At 45.6% G+C, this 24201-nt stretch overlaps 1 protein-coding gene across 1 annotated transcript in view; it reads left to right on the top strand.

Moving 5' to 3' along the window:
- The window catches only part of WWTR1 (WW domain containing transcription regulator 1), a 63245-nt gene that overhangs the window by 21504 nt on the left and 17540 nt on the right, over nt 1-24201 (top strand). Inside the window, exon 2 of the mRNA XM_075569416.1 lies at nt 19791-19927. Within this exon, the coding sequence (XP_075425531.1) occupies nt 19791-19927 (137 nt within the window). The remainder of the gene's footprint in view (nt 1-19790; nt 19928-24201) is intronic.

Here is a 24201-nt window from a genome sequence, read left to right as displayed (position 1 = left end):
AGAGAGTGCTAGTCGGGTACTGAGGGGAAGGGCATTCCAGAGGTATGGAGCAGTCAGTGAAAAGGGTTTAAGGCGGTAGAGGGCTTTAGATACAAAGGGGGTAGAAAGAAGACATCCTTGAGAAGAACGCAAGAGTCGGGATGGTGCATAACGAGAAATTAGGGCTGAGATGTAAGGAGGGGCAGAAGAGTGTAAAGCTTTAAAAGTGAGGAGAAGAATGGAGTGTGAAATGCGGGATTTGATCGGAAGCCAGGAGAGGGGTTTCAAGAGGGGAGATGCTGAGACAGATCTAGGAAAGAGTAGAGTGATTCTGGCAGCAGCGTTTAGGATAGATTGTAGGGGAGACAGGTGAGAGGCAGGAAGGCCGGATAGCAGGAGGTTACAGTAATCAAGATGGGAGAGAATGAGGGCCTGAGTCAGAGTTTTAGCAGTCGAGTAACAGAGGAAAGGGCGTGTCTTTGTTATATTGCGGAGGAAAAAGCGACAAATTTTAGAAATGTTTTGAATGTGAGGGGCGAAAGTGAGAGAGGAGTGTGACCCCTAGGCAGCGTGCTTGGGCTACTGGGTGAATGATCGTAGTTCCAACAGTAATGTGGAAGGAGGTAGTAGGGCCAGGTTTGGGAGGAAGTATGAGGATCTCTGTTTTAGCCACCTTGAGTTTAAGGCGGCGGAGGGCCATCCAGGGTGATATCAAAGAGAGACATTCAGAAACTTTGGTTTGTACAGCAGGTGTAAGGTCAGGTGTTGAAAAGTATATTGGTGTGTCGTCAGCATAGAGGTGATAATTAAACCCAAAAGATGTTATTAGGTCACCTAGAGAGAGTGTGTACAGAGAAAAGAGAAGAGGTCCCAGGACAGAGCCCTGGGGTCCCTAGGATCATTGATCTTGATACATTGTTTGATAATTCTGATCCTAAAGGATTGGTTCAATGCAAATGTATTCCAAATAGGGAGGAATGGATAGATTGTCTGAGGATAACGTGCTGTTGCAGAGCAGAATAACTGTTCAATTATTTTGAACCCAGTGTCCTTACAACTAAGCTACTCCATGTTAAGAGGACAATATGCATCCTTTCTTTTTGTTATCCCCGTCAAAGTCTGTGGGCCAAGCAAGTGGGCCATATTTACTAAAAAAGCGCTACTCTATAAGACACCTTAAATATGGCCTTTTAAGTTGAAAAAAATAATACTTTTATTGATACGTCCTGATGAAGGTGTACACCGAAACGTTGTCCGATCAATAAAAGTTTCAATGTAAAGATTGGTGGGCCATGTTCTCCACCGCTGAGTCACCTTGCATGTGTGCTGAAGCAGTGATTACACTGAGGTGAGCGCCCAGCAAAACTGAGAGGGAGTGCAGCCATACCTCTATTTATTTGACTAAATATGGCCTTTCAAGTGAATAGGCTATATCAGGGGTGCTCAACTCCAGTCCTCAAGCCCCCCCCCCCCAACAGGTCAGGTTTTCAACTTCAGCACAGGTGGATCAATCAGAGGCTCCGTCTGATTGAGCTACCTGTGCTAAAGCAGGGACTGATTAAGCCACCTGTGGTGAAGCTGGGTTATCCTGAAAACTTGACCTGTTGGCGGGAAGAGAGAGGGGGGGGGGGGGGGGGGTTGAGGAGTGGAGTTGAGCACCCCTTGGCTCTATGATATCTTCCATCAGCGGAAGGTGTCTTATTTAGTAGCAGTGCTTAGTAAACATGGCCCATTGTTTCTTTGGCACTAAAAGGATGGAGGGGGAGATCCCTAGCACAGGATATTGACTCATCGGTACGTCCGTCTCCTGTCAAATTGGCTTCTGAATGAACAATATAATTCCCATTTCTTTTTTTTCTGTTTCTATCTTAAATAAGCAGAGCCCCGATTTTTTCATTTTCCTGGGAAAAACAGGAAGCTGCAAAGTACAATGAAAATGTAATGTACCCCATTCCCAAAAATAATATTTATGGCGTTGCTCTACGAAGGAGCCAGCACTATATTAATGAATCTCTTCCCATGTTTAATTACTTAAAAATGTCTGTATTTTAATGCCAATAGTGCTATGGAGATGTTGTGTACAGAAAACATATTCATGGTCTTTTTTTTTTTTTCCAACTCAATTAAAAAAAACAAAAAAAACAATTGGCAGCAAAATTATAATATTTGGGAGTAATTGTGAATTATTTTAGCAAGAATATGAATGCCTGGATTGCGGGCGCTCAACTCCAGTCCTCAAGGCTCCCCGTCAACAGGTCAGGTTTTCAGGATATCTCTGCTTCAGCACAGGTGGAGCCACCTATGCTGAAGCTGGGGTATCCTGAAAACCTAACCTGTTGGGGAGGGGGGGGGGGGGCTTGAGGACTGGAGTTTACCCCCCCCCCCTCCCCCTCCCCCAGCCTAGATTATACTGATAAAGGTATTTATGTATTCCTGTGTGCAGTGTCTGTACTACTGTGAAAGTTGGTAACAGTAATGAAGTTGTCTTGCATTAAATCTACTTGGCTTAGCATTATTTGAGTCAGTATACAATATGGGGGCAAGATTATACGAGGCAATAGGATGAGCTAACCGGGGATGAGTGTCACTATGTCTGTCTTTGCAGGTTTCTTTTTATGCTAAAAATACCTCCTTAAGATGAAAAATGGAAATATTTAAAGACCCTGGCAATGAAAAACCTGGGCTAGCTCAGACCATTGCACAACAACATCTGGGGATTTTTTTTTAATGTCAGACTGAGACACGGTTTAAGATCAGCTAATAAAGAGAAAAGAACCGTTTCATGCTGCAGAAACATCTTTTTGAACTTTTGAATGTTGAGATTTTCCAAGATTACCAGAAGCCCAGCACCTGTTGAGGCACCTGGGTTTATCTAAAGATACAGCCCTATAATCGGACAAATATGGTACTTTTTTTAAATGTAATATTTATTTATTGAAAGTTTCATACGCAAGCAAGCAATATAAATACATACAATCATTTCAGGTGAAAAACAATTATTAATCCCGACCTCTGAAAGTGAAATTTAGTATGCATACCACTAAAACTTTCCTTAGTAGTTCGGGTAATGTAAATATATATGCTATAGATAGTAATGTAAATATATATGCTATAGATAGTAATGTAAATATATATGCTATCGATAGTAATGTAAATATATATATGCTATCGATGTTATAGATGATTGCAAAATATTGAATTATAATAATTTTCAATTCTTTTTAAATGAATCCAAAATGACATTGCAATAAACTTGTGTCCCTTCTGCGCCCAAATGTTTTGTAACGTGGACCCCCCTTTTTGGAGAACTAGTTGAAGAGCCCAGTAATACATAGACCAGGAGTGGCCAACTCCACTCCTCAAGGGCCACCAACAGGCCAGGTTTTAAGGATATCCCTGCTTCATTCAGCACAGGTGGCTCAATCAGGAGCCACTGATTCAGCCACCTGTACTGAAACAGGAATATCCTTAAAACCTGACCTGTTGGTGGCCTTTGAGGACAGGAGTTGGCCACTCCTGACATAGACCTTCTTCATCTTTGTAATCATTCATACTGCGTGTTCCGGGCCTGGGGAAACTGAAAGCATTTGTAAAAGTGGATCCTGATCATGTTTGCAAGCACTGTGACCCGAGGTTTAGGGTGGGTTTCAGTGCTCTCATCTCTCCCTTCTCAACTCTTTCCTAATTGGTGCTGGAACATGTGGGCATTCCTAAGGAGACAGTGAGATTCCTGATATTCCCTTTTTGAGAATCTCTGTTGAAGCTGAAAACAAAGGAACATGTTCAGACTTTTAAGAATGATTGCAATGTTTTAGAATGACACACACGCGTGCACACATTGTATACAAACACACACATATATATCTCAACCCCGTTATAGCGCGATCCGCTACAACGCGGATCCGCTTATAAGGCGGTCTGAGCGTGGCTCCCGATTTTAAAAAACATCTCCCAAGGTTTTTTTTTAAAATAATAATAGCATGTTCTTGTATAGCGCTGCTAGTTATACACAGCGCTTTACAGAGACATTTTGCAGGCACAGGTCCCTGCCCTCTAGAGCTTACAATCTATGTTTTTGGTGCCTGAGGCACAGGGAGATAAAGTGACTTGCCCAAGGTCACAAGGAGCCAACAGCAGGAATTGAACCAGGCTCCCCTGCAGCAATCTCAGTGCCAGTCAGTGTCTTTACTCACTGAGCCACTCCTTCTCCCTTCTTTTTGCGAAATGGCCGCCGCGCGAGGACTTACCCAGCATCTGCGGCTCTCTCCTCTCTGCGGCTCTCTCCCTGCTTCATCAGGCTTGTCCACGTGCGCGGCACACATCCCCAAGGTTTATTTATAACATGCAATGCTTTATTGCTAGCGTACACACACACACACACACACACACACACACACACACACACACACACACACACACACACACACACACACACACACACACACACACACACACACACACACACACACACACACACACACACACACTAATAATTTTAGCATACCATGCAGGAATCGAACCCAAGACCCTTCATACACTGGTAGCGATTCTATACCTGCTACACCATAGGATTGGAGTGATGTTATTGACTCTATTATCAAACTTAACTTCTACTGCACAGTACTACAAAGCAGCACCAATCTGCTGACAGCGCAGCCACAGACTGCAGGTAAGGGTTGCCTAAAAATGAATTTAACAAGGCACTGCCCAAACCCCTCTGCGGGCAGAGAGGCCAGCGACGCATTGCGAAACCCCTCTCTGGCAGCAAAAAGGGTCATCGGTTTCCTAACTCAGAAAAATATTACTGGCAACACTGTTCCTGTTTCCCAGAGTCACCCAACAGGGCCGGCATAGCCAGGGTTACCAATGAGTCTGTGTATTCCTTTTTTTGGGGCCCATTATAAAATCATGGCCTGACAATCAGATCCCGTTATGGTGCTGACCCCTTCCTTAACTCGGGTCAATTCCCAGTAAGCTGCGGCAGACACAGTCTCTTTATTTTGGACGGGGTGCAGTTGGGGCAAAGACTGGTTCTTTAAGACAGATCCTGCTTTTTTTTTTTTTTTCCATCTGTTTTTCATGGCAAAGGACCATATTTCCCAGCCATTTGCAAACAGTGTCTGTCTGGCAGGATTTCCTGGATACAGCATACAGTGGAATAGCTGAAGGCCAACTGAACTTCTAACGATTAAACTGGTTATTGAGGCTGCTTCGTATTTTCATGGGATATGATCAGCTTATTCTAAGTCTATAGCGCCGTTCAGAAACACACACACACACACACACACACACAATCATGCTCGGGCAAGGTACTAATATTATATGAGTTAAATTCGTATAGGCTTCGGGAGAGGGGCGCTTGTTGCTGTAAAATCTAGTGGTGAAGTGGTTAAGTTGCTTTTCCTGACTTACACTCTGGGCTATGGGAATGATTAGTGTTCCTTGCTGTGCCAGGACCTGCTTTGCACAAATGCATTTTGGAGCTGTGGTGCTAATTTTCCACAGAAGGGGACTTGCTCTGTCAGACGGATGAACTCTGCGAGACCTCTCTTATTATCTGCTGGAAACTTTGAGCAAAGGGAGAAGTCGGTTTGTCACCAACTTGGGAAAAAGTCGGCTCCAGAAGGCGTCGGGAACCCAACCTGGCTGTCATTTTCTAACAGGCTCGGCAAAAGGCTCCAGCATTTAACCCCTTCCATGCCAGGGGCTTGTAATGCATTGCCGTTCCCTCTGGCAGCAAAAGGGGGAAATGTAAATCTGTTTAGTGGGGCAATCACACATTATTTATTGTTACAATTTAAAGCACTTGGGCCCAGAACCACAAAAGGGGGTTAAAGTTTAGCACCCCTTTGTAGATTTGGACCTTGGGGGGTTATTCATTCAACTGTGATAGTGCCAATTTGGACACGGTGACACAGAGTCGCCCTTTGACTTCAGTGGGAGTTTCCGAGAGATGGTGCCCCCGATCGCCACTAATGAAGTCAAATAAATAACCCCCATAACCGTGTAACATCTCCTAGACCAAGTTTAATGGTCTTTTCCTACGTTAAGATGTCTTCGATTGAGCCACCTGTGCTGAAGCTGGGATATTGGTGAAACCTGGCCTGATGGCAGGTCTTGAGGACTGGAGTTGGGAACCAGTTACTTACATCAATATTTTGCCAAAGTAGCCGAAGTAGTGCCGTGTACCACGATTAACCGCTGTGGCGATGCTGAATTAGAGATGATAAAGACATTTGATACTAATAAGAAATCCATTGGTTTGGACACTGTAGGTAGTAACACTGTATTTATTTTTGGACATTTTCCATTGCAGGGCAGTATAGGGGTCACAGCAGAAATCCACATCTTAATGTATTTCTGTATTATACAGTGTGTGACGGTTTTAATTATTACTTAAATAAGAGGGTTCCACACTGTTTATATTGGGTGACCCGACTTCTCTTTCCCCCCCCCCCCCTTTTCTGAGAAGCCACAGAAAGCCCCTGACATCACCAGAGTGCCCGGCAACCCCATGTCCAAAACCCCAAGTGTCCCTCCTCCTCCCGTTGCTGTGTGTTCAACAGCAGGAGGTAACCCTACTTCCAAAGATGTGCAGATCCGATGTAGGTTGTGATACCTTTATGGCCGGCTTGCTAGCAGGGCCTTTGTTGCCACTGCGCCGAGCCCCGCGCTTACAGAGGGCTCGTCCTCTTACCCACAACAGTTACAATGATTGCTGGGGCAGAGAGCAGGGCCTCCGTAAGGGCCTCTTACCTTCTCTCCAGAGCGGGCATCTCCGCTCTGGAGAATGTAAGAGGCCCCCTGCAAAACTCCCACCCGACCCTGCTTTTAGTGGACCAACATTATTGTTCTTCATAGATTAAATTGGAGCGTACAGAGTTTTCAAAACCTGATAGGTTACTAGAACTTTGGACTTGCATAGCTGTGTATGTATATCTTTATTTTTATATATTGGGCCCACAGTGGATAATGCAAGAAGTGCAGCAAACACAATCAGACAATAAGAAAGGACATTAGTTTTTAGCCATTCCTTTTTTGTTTGAGTGGGGATAACATTATTAACTTGTTGGATGCGTTATTCCTATTGTGTTTCAGATGTCTGCTTGCTGTAACTTGCACAATGTGAACAGTCTGTTCAGCTCCTTTTTAGTGCTTTTTTCTTTTATTCTAACTCTGGGTTCCATCCAGATCTTAAATGTTAAATTACCAATAGAAATCAAAGGGGGTTTTGTTTCCATGTGTGTCACTGGTTACACTGTTAAGTCGGGAGCATTCTGTATACCAACAATGAACTCAGTCAATAGCAAGGAGGCTTATCTAGATCTCTTGAACTCTTTCTCTGCTGGACTTCTCCGCAGTACAGTACATTAATTGAGCAGTAGCTCAGGGCTTGCATGTTTGAATAATAAAAGGACCTGCAATGTATTTGACTTAATTAACACATTGCAAAGCGAGGCATTGCTCTGGGCTCTGGTCGGAGAAACTTGCCTCCTTATTTATTCGGAAACCTAAATATACAGCATGTACAATTTGACAAAAATGACATCCTCGTTAAGGCCAGGTCCCCAGTGGGCGTGGCTGCACGTGCGATGGCGGGCGCCGCACACAAGGCGAAGCCCTCTGTGGGGCAGGGCCAAGTCGGCGTGTGTGCGTGCGCGCACAAGGCGCGATACGCGACCCGCCTTGGCCACTAGGTGGAAGCAGGAGGTCTCCAAAGCTAAACCGCCTGCATTTCAGCCGTGCCGACCCCCGGCTTCCTGGGATACTTACCTCCTGGAGTTGTCCCCTGTAGCATCCCTGGCGGGGTAAACAAATATGAAAGTTTAAAGCAGCATTACCAGGTGAGTTTTACCTCGGATTCCTCACTTGCTATCTGTGATTGCTTTCAAGGGATAACGTCCCTGGCTAAAGTTAGAAAGGAAAGTTTGACCGGTGTGTTTAGAACTGGTGCAAGGTTCCCACCAGTTGTTTCCAAGGGTATAGAGAGGAGCCACCCAGAGTGCTTTGCAGCAGCTGTGCATGTGGGACGAAGGGAACAAGTTTATAACGTATGCCAACAAAGTATTTTAAGAGCAAGCCTAAGAATAGACACAAAGTAGTTGTTACGATGGAGTTCTCAGATCCCCCCAACGCTGGCAGCCACGGCAATGCATTGAGATTAAAGCTGCAGTTCCACTGAGAACCAGAACTAGCTGATGCCTGTGATATGGTTAATAGAATAGAGTTGGTGATCGATATGATTATATCGATACGAATATATATATTCTCCTATTAGACCTACTCGTAAATCCTTTTTAAAAGTCTGCAAATGTTCCCTTGCTTTCAGTTGCTTTGTGAACTGATCCGGCGGTAACTGCATGGGCGGTAACTTGAATGGGAGTTAACGGGGGATTGGGTGTGTTAAGCCAGGGGTGCGCAAACTGGGGGGCGCCCCCCTGAGATTAACTGCGCAGGGTTTACACAGGCCCCTGTGCTTCCCGAAGACACTTAAATTAAGTGCCGGAGAAGCGGCGAAGGCCTCCGTAAACCTTACTGTGGTTCAGCCGGCATCTGGAGACGCGTCGCCAGGGCAACGTGGCATCAAATGACGCCGTGGGGTCATGCCGCGTTGCTATGGCAACGTGACGTCATGACACTGACGCCGGGAACCAAGGTAAGGAGGAGGAAGGGAGGGTGTTAAGCCATCATGGTCCATAATAAGAGGCCCCCTTTGAATGATGGGCTGATCATCAATCTTGTTTTCTCCACCGCATTCACAAGGTAACCATATTTATTTGCTCCCGTCTGATTTTCCTAAATAGGCAACAATTGGCGAGTTTAACCTATAACCTACACACACAGCTGCTACTCGTTCTGTTTGGCACACCATGTTTAAAGAAGTGTTGCGTGACCAAGAGACTTTGTGTTATAACACAGAGTTCCATTCTCCGATCCAGCCGGGAATATCAGGGATATCATGTGTACAAAGTGAACAGATGACACGTACCTTTGCTTGCTAGACTGTTCTCGATTTGGGTAGGGGGGGGAGGGTAATGGGTGAATCATCACCTAGTTTGGGAATTAGTTGAGTGTTCCACTAATAACTGCGATATGCTTCAGAAAGTGCTCTCTAGGACTAGGTTACACAATTGAGAGATTTAGTGTTCACTGTCTCCTTGTTGCATTAGAGATTTTGTTGGTTATTCTAGCTTGGGGACTGTATCTGATCTAGGTTTAAAAATGCAAACGTTTCTTTAGCACCCAAATAGCAGAGTTATAAAATAAGTGCCCTAGGGACTTTGTAAATGTGATTGGCTGAACTATTTTTAAGATATAAAACGCTTGCAACAAAAACGTTGTGTCCGATGGAGATAACCTGCTATTGGAGAGGTGAAGCCCCCCCAACTCCCCTTTAATATGTGCGTCAATAAAATCTACACAATGATAAGTAATTAGCTATGTTGCCGATCGATCCGTTCTGTGATTGATCGGCGAAGATGCCGCTCGAGGGTTCACTAAATGGCTGGCAGTGCAGCAGAAGAGGACCAAAGATGCAAAGTTCTGTGGGGAAGATCATGTGACCAGGCAGTACAATTATAAGGCTTGGTCCCCGCTGGCTGCTGCAGGGACATGAGCTGCCTCTCAACGGGGCGGGGTCCGCTGCAAGGGGTGGTTGCTGCGCCATCAGTTTTTCCAGCAGACTGGAAAATTGTGGTCAGTACTAGCGACGGAGCGCTACGCCTCGCCCCCCGGCGGTTCAGCCAATGAGGGCGAACCTGCCGGGTGAAGTCATGGCCGCGCCCCCTGTCACGCCCCCCTGTCTTTTTCACTGCAGACGGGGAACTCGGCTGCACGCACAGTCAGCCTGGCAGGCGCGCCTTAGATACAATTCGTGCATTGCTAAACAGAGGACAGGGCTCAAAAAAAGGGGTGTGCCAGAGCCTGTTTCAGAAGAGGAAGGGGATGTGACTTTGTAAATGGTTGCTATAGAAACAAAAAATGCTTGTTACATTATAATACATTAAAAATGTCTTTCAAAGTTGTTTACAAAAAATGCTACAAGTTTATTTTTTAAATGCAAAAAATACAAATATTTTCTCATAGTACAGAACTGATTTATTAAAAAAACAAACCCCATTTAGGATATTGCTTGGTCTGCAGCTTTAAAGGAGCTGGCCTCTGAAGTAGATGCCTTCCATTGCATAGACCGTGCACATTCCATCAGACCTTTTCTCTCTCTGTGTCTCACGTAGCACAAATTAAAGTGTAGGTTTCAGCATAATTGTCTGTGTTATTTTATTATTTACGGCACTATAACTAGGTCACTGGTGAGGTGTCAATTTTATACTCCCCCGTCTGGAGCGTCTCAGCATCTGTCCCCTTGCATCACGTCATGGAGCAGAAAGACGTCTGGTACACTCCAGAGGAAGACTCTAAATAAAGCAGATGTACCACCTTAGCTAGAAGTGACCTCGTAGCCTGAATGAAGAGATTATCACCCACAGTATTCTCCGCATATTTTCCATAATAAAATCCATAAAAGGGAAGATGTAAGGATCCACGAAGTAACGTTTTAATCCTACAGCGGGGCCTGTAATGCATTTTGAACCTGCAGGAAAACTTTCTTCGGCAGCTATAGGGATAAGGGGACAATCCCTCATAGGACCAAAGTGAATTTTATAAGAATTGGCTTTTCACTTTCAAGCTGCCGTTTAAAAAAATAAAAAATAAAATATATATTTTCCCATTCAATATGTGCACAATATAATCTGCACACTGACAAGTGATTAGCTAAGATGCAGATCGATCCGTTCCCCTGTAATCGATCGCTTGCTCAGGTTATTTAATTCAGTTCTTGCACAGTATTGAGGGCACTGTAGTCCAGCAATATTATGTGACTGGGCAGTTACTATACAGGCATACCCCGGTTTAAGGACACTCACTTTAAGTACACTCGCGAGTAAGTACATCTCGCTCAATAGGCAAACGCCAGCTCACGCATGCGCCTGTCAGCACGTCCTGAACAGCAATACTGGCTCCCTACCTGTACCGAAGCTGTGCGCAAGCGGGGAGACTATAGAGCCTGTTACAAATGCGTTATTTACATCAGTTATGCACGTATATGACGATTGCAGTACAGTACAAGCATCGATAAGTGGGAAAAGGCAGTGCTTCACTTTAAGTACATTTTCGCTTTACATACATGCTCCGGTCCCATTGCGTACGTTAATGCGGGGTATGTCTGTATATAATTGGTGCACTGATAGGGAGAGGGCGGGGCTCAAGAGCCAGAGCCTATCAGAGGGGGAAGGGGGCTGTCACTTTGGAAATGCTTCCTACATTAGAAACATTAAAAATGTCTTTAAAACATTTTTTTTAATTTTAAATGCTACAAGTATTTTCTCATAGAATAGAACTGATTTATTAAAAAAAACACACACATTTAGGATATTGCTTGAACTGCTGCATTTCCTTCCCCCACCACCACCATAAATAGCCCCTAAAAACATCCTGTACTGTATATTTCCTCCGCGCCTTGTGTGGGGCCGTTTAAGCTTTAAAACCAGAAAGAAATATTAAAATTTTCAAGCATTAAGCGTGTGAAAAAGGTTAGAGAAGATTTGACATAGTTATGTTTTAAAGCAGGGAGGGGGGGAGGGGAGCAGGAGGTCCTCGGACCTGAAATTAAGACGATTCAGCTACAAAAAAATCCCTGGTGTCCAAAATACCTACCAGGAAAACGTAGTGCCAGTACTTCCTGGTTACTTACATCCCCTCATCATCCATTGCAGCTTTCTATTGGCCCGAGTAAGATGGGGGATTTTAACCACCATTTTGTTTCCCCGGAGTGCATGGTACCCATGCTACCTCGGGAACTAGTGTCCCTGGAGCTATGTAAAGAAAAAGGGAACGGGGTTTCAGAAAGAAACGAGCCGCGTGAACCGCTTCTTCATAAGGCTGCGTCCATACAGCCTTCGGCCGCGCATAGGAGGCGTGTGCGCGACGTCACCCGCGTGAAGCAGGAGCGTTTTGTGGGCAAGGTAGACATGCCGTGGGGGACGTGTCTAGGGGCGTGTCTGTGATATCAAGGAGCTGGTTCGCCCTCGTTGGGCGAACCGTTCACGTGACCTGCCCGTCGCGCAGAGGAATCAGAAGCAAGCAAATTTGTTGATGCCGCTCGCTGGCGCGTCACGTGAGCAGTTCGCCCAATGAGGGTGACCCAGCTCCGTGAGGTCATGGCCACGCCCCCATATGCACGCAACTAGCTGGCCAAGAAAAGCACGGCCAAGCAGAGCGCATGATGTCACGGCGCTCGAGCACCAGTGCGCCCACTCCCAGCCTGGCCGCAGCCCTACAGTTCCAATATATGTTGCCACATGGGACTACATTACAATAACATGTTTAGCAGCAATTCTGAACTCTGTTGGGTTTTTGAAACTTTCTGGATTGATAATAGCCGTTAAAGCAAAACTGAAAGCATGCACAGGAATGCGGCAGTCACAACAATATAATCCTGCGTGTCTAAATAAGAAGAAAAGAGCAAATACATAAAAGGGAACACGCACCGTATCTTTAAGGATACTGAATACAGGCGGGCCCCCCTAATATGCCGGGTTCCGTTCTATGGTCCCGCCGCAAACCAGAAAGCGGAACCGGCGATTTTCGGCGTCTTCTGCATCCGCAAACCTGCAGTCCCCCCTTCTGCGCATGTGCGACCTCCGTTCTGCGCATGCGCGATCTCGGCAGCCCCCCTTCTGCGTATACGCTTTTAATTTGCGCTTTTATTTAAGCATCAGAGAACATGGCGGCTAAGTCCCGCGTTTCCCTCTGCTTTGTAGCCCTGCCAGTTCTGAGCATTCACAGAAAACGTAAACCGAGAGGCCCCCGACTTGATATTTACTGCTCCGACTCCTCTTGCTATACTTGGATGGAGTGCCTGGTGGATTAGTGTGTCATTACCACAATTGCACCAGACACGGCCTTTTTAGCTGGAAGGTCTCTCGGAGAAGTGGCTGCAGTCCTTTGTATGTGAAAGCAGCTATAAGACCAGGGAAATCCCTTAAAGGTGCAGTCCACAATAGTTATCCTTCTGGACAAAATGATCGTTATTTCCCTTTATCGTCCTTGTTACATACCTCTTCGTGCAATTCCCCAGTGCAAATCTTAAGCAATGATACCAGTAGAGGAGTATTATGGTTTGAACTGGCCAACTCTCACTATTTATCTGAAGATTCACAGATACTTAGTTGCAAAAAAATAAAATAAAAATCTATCATCTTTGAGAAGGGCTGAGAACAATGCAAACACAGAATGGCAGTGCCAGCCTTATTTTACACGACCAAATGTCACGTATTTAAATCACAAGCGTCCGTCCTCGTCTGTCACGCTGAATCCTACAACCTTTTTGATTCCCGGGCATGTTAGACATCGATGGAAAGCTCTTGACCAGTACATCCCAGATGTTGACGTTTCGCAAATTTTTAATCTCAAATGACACCCGCACCTTGTCTGTCTCCCCGCGCCAGGCTGCGTCTGCTACATTTGCCTCCCTCCTCCAGAAGTCTGGTACCTTACTTCAGAGATTACCATTTAAGACGGGCACTTAATCACTATTAAACCCTACAAGCCACAGTTTGTTCGCCCAGAACTCGTATCACTTGCGGTTCAGTTGCGTTACAGCCCGTGCCAGTGCATGGGCAGTGCTAGTACCACAGAAATAGTATCGGACAGCGTGGGTGGTATAGCTTTCGATTACTGCTGGAGCCTCCAAAGTCACTCCCCACAATGCCTTGCTGCTGTGGGTGCAAAGCATTGTGGGGAGCCGCTTTGGATGCTCCTGTTGTATTTGACAGTGATACTACCCCACACTAAGGGTGCAGTCTCCACACAGGCTCAGGAACCCGCTATACTGCGTGGGATCCACCATTACAGATCCCTTTGGAGGCACCTAAAGAACCCCTATGGGTTCCCAAACCCCTGTTGGGAATCACTGGTATATCGCATATTAGTGCATATTTGGACACTTAGTGCTAAACCCCCCCAAAAAGAACTAGCCAACTTCAGGAGCAGGTTACAGAGGAAAACTTTATATTACAACACATTTGTTTTCATGCGGTTGTCCCAATCACCGAATGCTTTTGCATTATTTTTTTTTTGCCAGCCCATCTGGCAGTGAAGGGGTTAACGCATAGGTGGCCAACTCCAATCCTCAAGCAACAGGTCAGATTTTCAGGATCTCCCTGCTTCAGCTCAATCGTTGAACCCTTCAACCCTGACCTGTTGGTGGCCCTTAAGGACGGCAGTTTGCCACTCCATGGGTTAACGTCACCAATTGATGATTTGCCCTCTGATTTCATATTGGCAACTGCACCTCACACACGGTGTTTCTCGTTATCTTTCATTCTCTGTGCAAGAATAGCCGGTTTTTCCTCTAGTGGGGTGGGGGTGGAGGAGAGGGGGGGTAGAGTTTCCCTCTTTTCACGAAAATGAACATTTACACACAAGCGCTGCATTCAAGCTTGCCCAGCACCTGCCTGGGTAAGCTCACTCACCTCCTGCTGGGCTGGGTGTGTCTGCAGGGCTGGGTGTGTCTGCAGGGCTGGGAGGCACAGCACAGTGCGACAGGCTCTTGCATGTCTTGTCCTGTCGCCGGAATGGCAACAGCAGCCAACAAAGTAATAACTGATCCAGTGCTCCACACAGACCTCTTGATAAGAAATAAGGGGATTTTTTATTTGTTTCACCTTCCCAAGACACCTGCAGTGTGTACTTTGGACGAGTGACAGTATTGGTTTTTGGTAACGAAACTAACGTGTGTTTGCATAAAAGCTTTTCAGGCGTGCGCTGCGCTGTGAGTGGTAAGAAAGTGCATTCCCTGCTCCAAAGAGCATGTGTAAACCAACCGGGGAAAAAAAAAAAAAAAAAATGAAATAAATCTAAGCACTTTTAACCCTTTGGTTGCCAGAGGGTGCCATCACTGCTCCGGCAAACTGCCATTTATGTATCCGCTTCCCCTGAGCGGTCACGTAGCCGGGAAACGGAAGAGGAGTCGTCCCCTTCCATACCGCTGCATTACAGATGGCGCCCTGCACTCCGTAAAGGCGCCAGACCCCATGACGTAGTGGCTACGCCTTGGGACACCCAAGGGGTTAATTCATCTACGTCTCTCACAGGACCCCCAAACCTGTCTATGGTCTGTCAACCGAGGGGGCTTTTCTAACTTGAAAGCAGTGAGAGCTCTAAACGTGAAGGCAATAGATGGGCGTAAAAGGTATTAAGCGAGTGTGATAACCTGGATATATTTTGCTGGGCTTTTAACGACTACTTACAATGAAGTGAAAGCCCCTGCTCCGGTATAACGCGCTGGACCATTTTTAGTAAGATCTATGGCCTTTCCAAACTTGGACATGAGAGCCGCACTGAGAGGGAAACTGAGATGCAGTTGGATATAACCCTGTCATTAGTCCTTGTGTTCCTCAGTATGACACATCACTTAGTCAACAGCACTGTAAATATATTTCCCAATGCTGCCCTCGTATCTGCTGGAAGTTGGTGTCTCTCTGGGGTTCTGGCTGCCAGCAAGCTGTCATTCAGCAAACAGCAATACATGAGTCAAATCTTCATCTGTTTGATTTTTGTGACACATCGCAGATCCTAACCAACACTAGGGTGGCCTTGCTTTGAAGTGGCTTAGTCACAAAGTTCTCTCTTTCCTCCCAGTGACAAAGCTCTTATCGTAGCACCAGTGACCAGCACATGGGCAGTCCAACAGTATGCTTTTAGAACTACCAACATTTGCATAACAAAGGCCTGGCCTTTCTAGGGGCCGCTAATGAGGACAGCAGTGATAAATCATCACCTAGCCCCACCTAACCGCATACACTGGAGTTGCAGTAAAAATGAAAGCGCTCCGCCACGTCAAACCTGCCCCACTTACAAGTATAAGCTGAAAGTTGGCAAGGGTTTGACTTCCTCTAGCTGCTCCCTCATGTGAGGTCACGAAACGTTTCACGAGTGTGCTTGCCCTTACAGGGAAGGGTGGGGTTAGGGTGAAGACATATACTATGCACTGCTGTTCTTATTTTCAAAGGCACAAAAACAGTTCTGTTTGCACCGATTATGATTAAATACATTTGAATCATATAATTACATTGCTAAGGTGTTTAAAACTAAAAGAAATATCACTTGTGAGCACATTCACATGTTTCAGACAGGTCTGCAACCCTGCTTTTCCCCATGATCTCTTGGCATTTAGCGCTTCAACTGCAGCCAGGGATTCTGGGAAATGACATGCAAATGAGCACACAGTGACATGTAATTTCCCAGAATCCCTGGCTGCAGTGGAAGCATTGTATGTCAAGAGATAATAGGGAAAAGCAGGGATGCAGACCTGACATGTGAATGTGCTGACGTGATATTTTTATTTGTTGTAGGAGAATTCTGTCTTCCCCAAAAATGAAAACGCTGCACCGTGTATAGCCTTTGCTTATGAGATATTTCACGTTTCAATAAGCAGTTTGGGCATGTGGGGATTCCCCCCCCCCCCCCCAGTGGTTGTGAATTTATGACACCAGGAAACATCACATCGTTATATCATTTTTCGGGCTGTTTGGCACAAACAAATATATTGGAGCAAAGTGATGATTTCATGACAGTAAGCATAAGGCCGTGATTATGGATTTGTTCTTGGCTGGCGACTGCTGCGTCACGTGAGCCGTTCCAGCCGATGAGAGCGAATCGCTCACGGCCACGGCTCCCTGTTTCCGCTTTGTCGTTTCCCTGGTATAATCAAGATGCCGCTCAGCGGCAGTGTGAGGGGGACGTCACCGGATCGTGCTGCCGCTCAGCGGCGTCTGGTATAATCGAGCCTACGAACGAGAGACACGGCTTGTAGAGAGTTGGACTGAAGCCTGAGGTCAGGGGCGGCCAACTGTGTGTGTGTGTGTGTGTGTGTGTGTGTGTGTGTGTGTGTGTGTGTGTGTGTGTGTGTTAGAAACGGATTATCTTCGGGTTGCACAGGTAAATCATTAGTGGCAGAGCAAAAAAGACACAGGAATTGTATATCAGAGGTCAGTGAGGACAAGTCAAAATTAACACTTTCACTGCCACATTATTCTGCAACAGATTTCTGACACGTCTGCCATTGAACAGGTAAAATAGGTTTTTTTTTAACAATATTTTGCAAAGTGCTACAAGTCCCTTTTTAATAGTGAAGGAAGCATTGGAAGATTGAGGACATACGTACATCTGGAAGACCTACGCACTGCATATAAACATCTACTGTATTTGCCCGATTTATAGGGAGATCCCCAAATTTTAGAAGCAGCTGGAAAGAAAACAGTGCACACGCACGCACGCACGCACACGCACGCACAGTACCTGTCTGTGTCTCTTGATTTGAGCTTCTGCCACAAGCAACATGGCTGCTTCAGGCCCCCAAGGTGGAGCTCCCCCCTTTTTACCCTTTTACCTCATACATCCGAGCTGATTGGCTCGGGGGGCCGATTATAAGGCGACTATGTACTTTTCAACTTTTTAAAAACATTGCCTTATAATCGGGCAAAACCGGTAATTTATATACACAATATTATACTTATAACAGATATTTTTATTAAATGGATTTTACCAACACTCATATTGCATATTCACAGATAGTTTATTGCACATTTACGAGGTGCTTTTCATGTGATTTGCCCTCACAGATACTATTTAAAAAGGCAAAAATCTAGTTTTTAAGTATGTTCAATTATTCTAAGTCTGTTCCGTTTTTCTAGTCCCCCAGGTCAAAAGGATCCATATTGCTATGACACATCACATGTTATTTTGTACAGTTCATTGTTTTTTTTAAATCCCAACTCAAACATGGGACACTGCGGGAAATAGAACTGATTTGGTGTTTTTGGTGCCAATATATAAAGGCGGCCGTTGTTTTTGCCTCTCGAAGAATGTAAACTGCTTAAACTGTGTATTCCTTTAGTAGTATTTGCTTCTGTCACTGTAGGTCTCCAAAGTGATGAATGAATTGCTCTAGGTTTTCCTTTTTTTTTTTGTGCGGATCCCTTGGTGGTAAACATTGCACTGTACAAACAATAAGCTCCTGCTCTGACATTATAATCACAGCCGCTTTTTACACGTCCAGCTAAAGCTGCAGACCAAGCAATATTGTACATGTGGGTTTTTTAATATCAGTTCTATACTATGAGAATTTTTTTTAAACCACTCAATTAAATTTTGAATGTATTATAATGTAACAAGCCTTTTTAGTTTCTATAGCAACCATTTACAAAGTCACATCCCCTTTCCTCTTCTGAAACAGGCTCTGTTTATACCAAACACCCTTTTTGAGCGCTGCACTCTCTAGCAGAGCACCATTGTATCTAGTGATTGCCTGGTCACATGATCTTCCTCACAGAACTTTGCATCTTTGATCCTCTTCTGCTGCACTGACAGCCATTTAGTGAACCCCCCGAGCTGAATCTTCGCCGATCGATTAGCAACTTAGCTAATTACTTATCATTGTGTGAATAGTATTAATGCACATATTATAGTGTTGGATGCACCTATTGTATTATAACTTCCTGTACTGTAATGTCTGTTATATATAATATTGTTTCCTATATATCAGGGATGGCCAACTCCAGACCTCAAGGGCCACCGACAGGTCAGATTTTCCAGGATATCCATGCTTCAGCACAGGGGGCTCAGTCTTCGACAGAGCCACTGATTGAGCCACCTGTGCTGAAGCAGGGATATCCAGTGAAAACCTGACCTGTCGGTGGCCCTTGAGGACCGGAGTTGGCCACCCCTGCTCCATATAAACATATATAGAACAAACAGTGTGTGCTCTGCAACGCTCTCTATGTACCTGGCTCTCTATGTACCTGGCTCTCTATGTACCTGGCTCTCTATGTACCTTGACCGCTTGTCTTGACAAGTTTTAGATGATGTCCTGTTTCTGACATCAAAGACAGAACATTGTGGACTGGCTTTAGTTAGTTGCTTAAGTGGATGTTATCGCTTGTTTTCAGTGTACTGTATGATCTTTATCACGGCCGCCGATGAGACCGTTGTGTTTACAACTGAGACGCGAGGGGGCGGGGTAAATAATGACTTTTTCTGTAACTTAGAACAGCACACGCATAACTTCCCTGATACTCTTGGCAAGATTTCTCCAGCATGGAGAATCAGTTTTCCCGAGAGTTGCTATTTGTTCTTGCTTGTATGTAGTATGGGTGTATTCAAAATGCCATTGGATTTTAATGTAGTAAAATTATCTTGTAGTTATTTGTAGCTAAAAGAAACAATACGTGACATTATTGGAGGGGATCTTTGGAATTTAACATGTTACCATTTGGAGTTTCTGGATGAATCCATTTACTGCATAAAGTGCCCCGAGGGGGTTAATCGTCAGAGCCTTTGATTCTGAACACAGACAGCGGTTGCAATGCTGCATTAAGGATTGCTACACGGATGGAAACCCAACACATATATGTGTTGCAGTGGAGAGACGCAATCTTTTAGTGACCCCAAAGTCTAAAGTGTAGACCAGGGGTAGCCAACTGCAGTACTCAAGAGCTAACAGGTCAGGTTTACAGGGTATCCTTGCTTCAGCACAGGCCACCTGTGCCGAATCAGGGATATTTTGAAAACCTGCCCTGTTGGTAGCTCTTGAGGACTGCAGTTGGCTACCCCTGGTTCAGAGAGTGGCACTTCCACTTTGTAGGCGTGGTGAGTACACTCACAGTTTGCATACAAGTGAACACTCGGCTATTTTCTGTGTTATTGGCGTGTTTCTTAAACCCCCCTTTCTTTGTTTCTTTTTCTGACAGTCACATGGAAAAAATCACAACATGGCAAGACCCTCGGAAGACAATGACTCAGCCAATGGCTCATATGAACCACCATCCTGTTACAACGTCTACTCCAATGAGCCAAAGATCACTAGCAATGTCCCAGCCAAACCTTGGTATGTTCCGTGTAACCATTACTAGAGAGGGATATTTAGTAACCGTAACCAATAAATACATGTTTACCTTGTTTCCTGCAGTGTTTATAGCCATGGCTGCCATAGTATGTGAACTCTTGTGCCTGTTATGTCCCTCTTGTGCGTGAACTTACACTAGCCAGTTAAGCTATACATCATGTGATGCATTACACCATTATTACTATTACATTTGGGTGGAAAACCCGTAATATGCTATGGCATGGAACAAAGGACTAGATCAGGGGTAGCCAACACCGACCAGGCCGTTCAAGGGCCACCAACAGGCCATTGGTTGAGCCACCTGTTCTGAAGCAGGGATATCCTTAAAACCTGACCTGTTGGTGGCTCTTGAGGACTGGAGTTGATTAAGCTGGGGTTTATTGTGCCCATAAATGTTACCATATGAAGTAATATTTAAAGCAAATGAGTACTACATTTTACTACAATACCCAGTAAGTTTCAGGGACATTATTCTTTGAGTTTTGTTTTCTCAAACAAATAAATACATTTAGACATTTTTAAAGCAGCAATTCTGCCTAATCCTTTAAAACTAATCCTTTAAAACGAATGTTACCATTTTTTTGTTGGCGGCATTGGAACCGGCTGTAGATGCCAATGTGTTCCTCCCCTTCTGCATGGCTGCCAAATCTCTTTGGGAGCCGTGGGCCAATAGGAAGCCGTATCGGATGCCGTCATCCGTTGCAGCTTCCTATTGGATGGCCATTGAAATGCCCTGGGAGAATGCTGGTAACTTTACTGGTGAGAGTCTCGGGAACTTGAGGGACCTCAGAGCTGAAAATAACCGGGGTCAGCTCCGGAAGACCCCCTGGTACCAATGCTGGTAAAAAAATAAATTAAAAAAATATTCATTATAAGTGAGAAGGCCACTTAAAAATACTCTAAAGAATCGCTGATTCTGTAACAAAAACATCCACATGTGAAGAAGAGATTTAGGAGATCTTGAAGGCTCTTATAGCTATGAAAAATTCTTATGCTGGTTTATTGGAAGCCATCACAACCTGCCAACAACAACCCGGTCGGTGCTCTTCAGGATATATTTGGCTACTCAAACTCTTCACCACTAGATTCAGCAGCTGCTTGCGTTTTCCTATCTTTCTCACTATTCTGTCACATGCTTAACCACACACTAAGTTACATTTTCCTACTTGTGAGTGAGCCAGGGCATGCGATGCCAACGTCCTAGTCGACATTTCAAGAAAATAATGAAGACTGCAGAGCGAGTTAAACTGCTTTCTTGGCGACCGCCCCGGAACCCACTTCCAACCCATTTCCATGTTGAAAGAAATAGCAGTGTACACCTAAGTCTTTATCCTTCGCATGTTCTTTATAGTTTTGGAATTAAAATGTGTCTTTCTTTTGAAGACCTGCCAACCCCTCGCTTGGAGTTTTAAGCATCCCAAGTTTGATCCTGGGGTCTGTACATTTAATCCGAAGCATATGTGTTTCTTGCTCAACTACTTATTCTAACATGGAAAATATACTCTGCATTGTACAGTCCGCTCCTTTGGCTTGCGCTCTGTTTTGTTTGAATATACAAAGGCACTTATAAACATGGTATCAAAAGAATATAAATGTGAAGACGCAGTACCACATCCTAATATAACTGTGAGCAAATAACAATCTCCAGGGCGGGGGTGCGCAGACTTTGTGTGCTGCGCCCCCCCTGCTTGCCGGCCCCTGTGCTCGCGCCTCCCCCGCACCCCTTAACCTAAACTCCAGCGTCGAGTGACGTACGGGGGTCATGTGACCCGCGGGCGCATTTGGCGCGCGTCGCCATGGCGACACGTCAAATGACCCCACGGCGTCATTTGATGCCGCGTTGTCATGGCGACGCGTCACCGAAGACAAGCTAGGAGACACCGCAGAGGCCTCGGGCGATTCCCCCAGCACTTAATTTACATGCCGCGGGGAATAGCGCGGAGCCTCTGCAGCTGCCACGCACCCCCCAGAAAAATGCGCCCCCCACTTTGCGCACCCCTGCTCTAGGGAGAGAGCACGTAATCTTCAAATACTTTATCCAGTATTATCCATACTTTATGCTTCCCCCCCCCCCCACTTTATTTTGCTTCTTTCGGTGTAAGCGACTCTCATCTTTGAAATAAACAGACGCTGTTTGGAAACAAAGTCCATCTGTTTGAAATTAAGTGATGGTAATTCTGGAAGAACCAATGACTCAGTGCTGCGGTATAATCTGCTTCTCTCAGTGGCGACCAAACTGATTGTAAAAGCTCAGAATGAATTCAGTTCCGTTTTGAACTGAAATGATTTAGCAATATCGGGGAAACAAAAAAGCAATATTGTGTGGGCTTACAAACAGAAAAGTCGGCCTTAAAGATGCAGTTACACACAGGACCATAGGGAAATAATGGCAGTCGTTTGTTTATTTGGTTCATTCCTGGTGAGTGATGCATTACAAAAGGCAGAACGTTTCTAGTATATTTAAATCATTTTGAGAAATTGTTTTGAAAATGTCTGCAAACATTTTATGACATAAGGCGGGGTCGTTCTTCTCTTTTCCTGCTATTTGTCTTTAAGGCAGCAGTGCAACTGTTGTTCTCCCCCCCCCCCACACGCCATTTACAATGTACATCAATACAATCCACACAGCGATAAGTAATTAGTTAAGTTCCCAATTGATCCGTTCTCCTGTGATCGATCGGTGAAGATTCAGTGGTTCACTAAATGGCTGTCAGTGCAGCAGAAGAGGACCAAAGATGCAAAGTTCTGTGGGGAAGATCATGTGACCAGGCAGTCTCTAGATACTGCTAGAGAGAGGGCAGGGCTCAAAAAGGGGTGTGACAGAGCCTGTTTCAGAAGAGGAAGGGGATGTGACTTTGTAAATGGTTGCTATAGAAACAAAAAATGCTTCTTACATTATAATACATTAAAAATGTAATTCAGAGTGTTTAAAAAAAAAATGTTTTAAATGCTACAAGTATTTTCTCATAGTACAGAACTGATTTATTAAAAAACAGGCAATCCAAAGCGGCAGATATTTTTTTTTTGCTAATTCAGTGTGTGCAGGGTTGCCACCTCTCCGGGTTTGACCTGGAAACTCCGGGTTTCAGGTACTTTCCTCCAGATCTAGCCCGTCAATCTCCGGGTGACGGCGGTGTGCTGCTGCGGCCGCACCGCCGGCATTCTCAGTATTCTTCTGCAATTCCCCCTCCAACTGCACCGAACATGGCTGCGCCATGGCAACGGGACATTACGTGATGCGTAGCGTTCCGTTGCCATGACAACGCGGCGTGATATGATGCCGTCCAGCCATGTTCACTGCAGTTGGAGGGGGAGTTGCAGCAGGGTGTCGGGAGACACCGCCAAGTAAGGGAATTAAGGGAATATGTGTAATATATATATATATATATATATATTATATAAAAAAAATTCATTATCTTACTCTTGGGAATGGAATTCTTGTTCTTTAGTCTAGGATTATGTTGATAAATAATTTACCACTTCCTCTCTTTATTATGGACAGCCGGAGCGGAAAGGTTGCAGGAGAATCAGGGAGCGCAGGGAGCCGGAGCGGAAAGGTTGCAGGAGAATCAGGGAGCGCAGGGAGCCGGAGCGGAAAGGTTGCAGGAGAATCAGGGAGCGCAGGGAGCGGAAAGGTTGCAGGAGAATCAGGGAGCGCAGGGAGCCGGAGCGGAAAGGTTGTAGGAGAATCCGGGAGCGCAGGGAGCCGGAGCGGAAAGGTTGCAGGAGAATCAGGGAGCGCAGGGAGCCGGAGCGGAAAGGTTGCAGGAGAATCAGGGAGCGCAGGGAGCGGAAAGGTTGCAGGAGAATCAGGGAGCGCAGGGAGCCGGAGCGGAAAGGTTGTAGGAGAATCCGGGAGCGCAGGGAGCCGGAGCGGAAAGGTTGCAGGAGAATCAGGGAGCGCAGGGAGCCGGAGCGGAAAGGTTGCAGGAGAATCAGGGAGCGCAGGGAGCCGGAGCGGAAAGGTTGCAGGAGAATCAGGGAGCGCAGGGAGCCGGAGCGGAAAGGTTGCAGGAGAATCAGGGAGCGCAGTAAGCCGGAGCGGAAAGGTTGCAGGAGAATCAGGGAGCGCAAGTAGCCGGAGCGGAAAGGTTGCAGGAGAATCAGGGAGCGCAGGGAGCCGGAGCGGAAAGGTTGCAGGAGAATCAGGGAGCGCAGGGAGCCGGAGCGGAAAGGTTGCAGGAGAATCCGGGAGCGCAGGGAGCCGGAGCGGAAAGGTTGCAGGAGAATCCGGGAGCGCAGGGAGCCGGAGCAGA

Source organism: Ascaphus truei, chromosome 14 (genome assembly GCF_040206685.1).
Source record: "Ascaphus truei isolate aAscTru1 chromosome 14, aAscTru1.hap1, whole genome shotgun sequence".
Taxonomy (NCBI): Eukaryota; Metazoa; Chordata; class Amphibia; order Anura; family Ascaphidae; genus Ascaphus; species Ascaphus truei.
The sequence above is the reverse complement of the archived record's forward strand: the minus strand, read 5'-3'. Positions and strand labels throughout refer to the sequence as shown.